The following is a 3,665-nucleotide window of genomic DNA, read 5'->3' on the forward strand; positions in this document are numbered from 1 at the left end:
TGCCTACGGATTGACATCAAATTAAATGAGAAACACACGAATGGATGGATGGTACTGTAATTGACGATCCTAATTCAGATTTTAGAGGTACCCTGTTCATTGTTGACTCAGCGCACCAGAATAGAGGCGTCGCTCGAGTCGGATAAGCCCGCCCGCCAGGGGGAGGCGGCGCACACGGCCTAGAGCGATCCGTTCGACAGATACGCGAGGGCCTGGTAGCGCCACCGTCGTCGAGGCCGGCCACCGAGCGTGCTGGCCGCCGTCGAGGGCCGTGGAGCACCCTGGAGGGGAAGAAGGTCCACCGGCGCGCTAGAAGGAAGATCTAGTATGCACCAGCCAATTGGAAGTGGAGAGCAGATTAGTATCCTGTGTTTGCAAAGACGAACTGGTTAGATGAGGACGAAGATGTAGTCAGCCATGATTTATATCTACGTATATATACTCAGACCCACTGTCTCCAGATCCGCTTTCCACGATAATTTTCCGGATACCTGATCGTACGATGATTTTGAATTCACGTATATACGCATACTTGGATATACACGCTAGATACAAACGGGTCAAATTTCCTTAACCCGCTACTAGCACCGCTAATTGCCAGCTGACCTCTCGTGTGTGCCTAGAAGAGGGAGTAACTACTCCTAGGGAGTAGAGAAAATTTACCCCATATATATATATATATATATATATGGAAATTCCTTTCTACACCTACGTGTAGTTACTCTCATCTTTAATAAACTACGTTGTGTATGTATTCATACTTGTTTATTGGTTTGAGTATGTTTATATACTCATATTAAGATACTCTAGATCTTACCATGCGAAAAATTTTCAAAAAAAATTATATTTTAAATATATTACTAAAATGCCACTACTATATTATATACAATAAGTATAACCATATACTCTATGTATGTATGCATACTTAACATACATATCACTCTAGATGGTCTAGTATGATCATATACTTTGTCTATATACATTTCATCCGGTCATATACACCTTAAATCTAGAGATATATAGATGAGAGTAACTACACGCGCGTGTAAAAGAAACGCTATATATATATATATATATATATATATATATAACCAAGAAAAGTAGCGAGGTTTCAGTTGTCGATCATATGAACCTGATGCATAAACGTACTTTGGCAGAATCCAGAAGTTACACCAAAGCGGCACACATATCTCAAGCGGTCGTGCGTGCATGTTTCATGTTCATGACCACATTATATTGTTTTGATGCTCCTTGCATATACAAACAAGAAACAAAGTTCTCGAATAGAACAAACAATTAGTTTTTACTGAACTGGATATATGCAGTGGCGGAGCCAGAATTTAAATGTTGGGTATTCCCTTGCTAGTGTTCTGGTGAGTCGCGTCATTTAGCTGTTGCCTATAACCTCATGACCGACGCGCGCCCTCGCCAGTCGCCAGGTAGGCATAGCATAGAGATAGAGGCCGCGTCCGTACTGCACGTCCCGCACCGCCAGGAGCTTAGGATATTGGGAACCAGTAGTGCCGCCACCACGTCATGCGTGGTCGGCTAGGGTTAGATATTTAGGAATGAGGATTATGGAATTGCCTCCTACTCATGCCTCGTTCACTCACATAAAAAAATACTTTTATTATACATGCTACCATATGCATATTTCGATTTATCTTGGAAAAAAATTTAGAAACAAGATATGATTTGTACTAATATTTGGTGATATGAGTCAATATGTATGAAGATAAATAATTAAGTTCTTATTTGCAGAAACAACAAGATAGAATAATTTCGGTAATTAAGCTCTGTGTGGAAAAATGAATACAAGAATAAATTAAAAGGAATGAGAGAGAAATTTTATTTGTTAAATATAGAAATGCTAATGTATTTTATATACATGTATATAAATATACTTATATATACTTAGTACATAAAAAAGTTGGATATTCCTGGGAATACCAGGAATACCCTATGTATCCGCCCATGGATATATGTATGGTTAGTGCCAGGGCTGCCAGACTAAGTTCGACAAGTCAAGCAAGTGCATCACTAAACTAAGCTATAACTAATTTACTCGTGTTGGATTTTAGTTTATTTCGTTCCCCGAATATGAATTTGATCTAGTAGTCTTTACAAATCTAATGACAGATGTACTACTGTGATTTAGAATAAAAAAACTAATGACTAATGTACTGTGATTCAGAAGAAAAAAATGAATGACAGGTTACCATCATGATACACATACCATCGAAGCATATATTATGAATGGCATCTCAGGTCTTGAGTTTGACTTCTCGTAAATCAGTGGGTGCAATTTTTTTAGGATTTAACGACGTTGTGCTTTCAGTTGAAGGTGACATTTCCATCGATAATGAGACGTCTATTTCGTCAATCTTAAATATCTGTCAGATCTGTGTTTGAAGATTTGCGTGCTTGCGTTTTATAAAGATGAGCGTACGCATTATGAACGTTTGTGTTTATGTTATTCGGAAGAAAAAAGTGAATATATTGGGATGACATTTTTAAATTCATCCAAGTTTCTTCATTTGTAACTTGTCATCACATACCCATGAACATGCATGCTCAAAGTCTTTTTCCCTAAAATTTAATCGGGACTCTAAGCTAAATTAAACCTTTGAAGATGATAATAAAGAACTAAGCATAACACTCAGCGACGATCTAGCTACATAGAGATAACCTAATGTAATGCAACCTTGTAGCAAACTAAACAGACATTTGAAATTAAAATACGATGAAATCTTCTCTTCTTTCCTTTCCTAGTATTTGTGAGGGCACTGCTGCTGACACGATAGACCCTGAGCGGCCGCCAGGTGGGCCCCGAGGCACCTGGCAGTCTACACGATCGGCATGTTTGGCTGGCGTACGTCGTCACGCGGCGGGCCTGGGCCCCGCCTCCAGCACCGACCGCCATAGCGGGTCCACCTCGCCGTCGCCGGCCGAGGCGAGCCACGCGTCCACATCGTCGAACAGGGTCCGCTTGCTGGGCGGCGCGGAGAGACGGTCGCCGGGCACCCCGATCGCAGCGGCGTGCCCGTCCACCAGCGAGCGGAAGAACACGTCCCGGAGCTCCCACCCACCGCCGCCGCTCGCCACGCCGAGCCCGCCGCGGCACTTCTGCCATGGTAAATCAAACACCCCCTCGGGACGCTGCCACCCCTCGCCAGCCCCGGCCTCGCCGCTGCCGGCTGCCGGCGCGGGAGCCTCGGCCTCCGCCACCGGCGCCGGCGCCATCTCCTCAGAGGCCACCGCGTCCGCCTGCTGCTGCTGCCGCCGCCTCCCCGTCGCCGCCGCCGCGGACTCCTCCCCCTCCCGCGCGCGCTTCCTGTCGCCCTCCTGCCGATCCATGCGCGCCGCGCTAATAACATCACCATGCAACAACGTTTCATCAGCTCCAGGACAAGAATCGCCATGCCATGCATGCAACAACAACGACGACGCGACACGACACGGACGGAGAGTCGAGAGCACGCAGCGCATACATTCCATTACGCACCTGATCGATCCGAGCAAGGATGACGGTAGTTGTGCACACGGAGGCGGACGACGACGTCGTCGTCGTCACCTCGTCTCGGAGAGGAGGCGGGCGGTGGTGGTTGGTGTATTTGTATGAGCTGTGTGTCCAAGGGTTGTGTGGATGGATGTCTATATATACA

The 3,665-nt window shown here is 45.3% G+C and overlaps 1 protein-coding gene across 1 annotated transcript; it reads right to left on the reverse strand.

The window, feature by feature from the left end:
• LOC110437331 lies at positions 2,506-3,243 on the reverse strand. The gene has a single exon (XM_021465752.1). The coding sequence runs from the start codon at positions 3,241-3,243 to the stop codon at positions 2,881-2,883; it is 363 nt and encodes a 120-aa protein (XP_021321427.1). The 3' UTR covers positions 2,506-2,880.

Source organism: Sorghum bicolor, chromosome 7, assembly GCF_000003195.3.
Source record: "Sorghum bicolor cultivar BTx623 chromosome 7, Sorghum_bicolor_NCBIv3, whole genome shotgun sequence".
NCBI classification, from domain to species: domain Eukaryota; kingdom Viridiplantae; phylum Streptophyta; class Magnoliopsida; order Poales; family Poaceae; genus Sorghum; species Sorghum bicolor.

Excerpts from the sequence above, each read along its gene's own strand:
- LOC110437331 (XM_021465752.1), bottom strand. The coding sequence starts at position 3,243 with ATGGCGCCGGCGCCGGTGGCGGAGGCCGAGGCTCCCGCGCCGGCAGCC.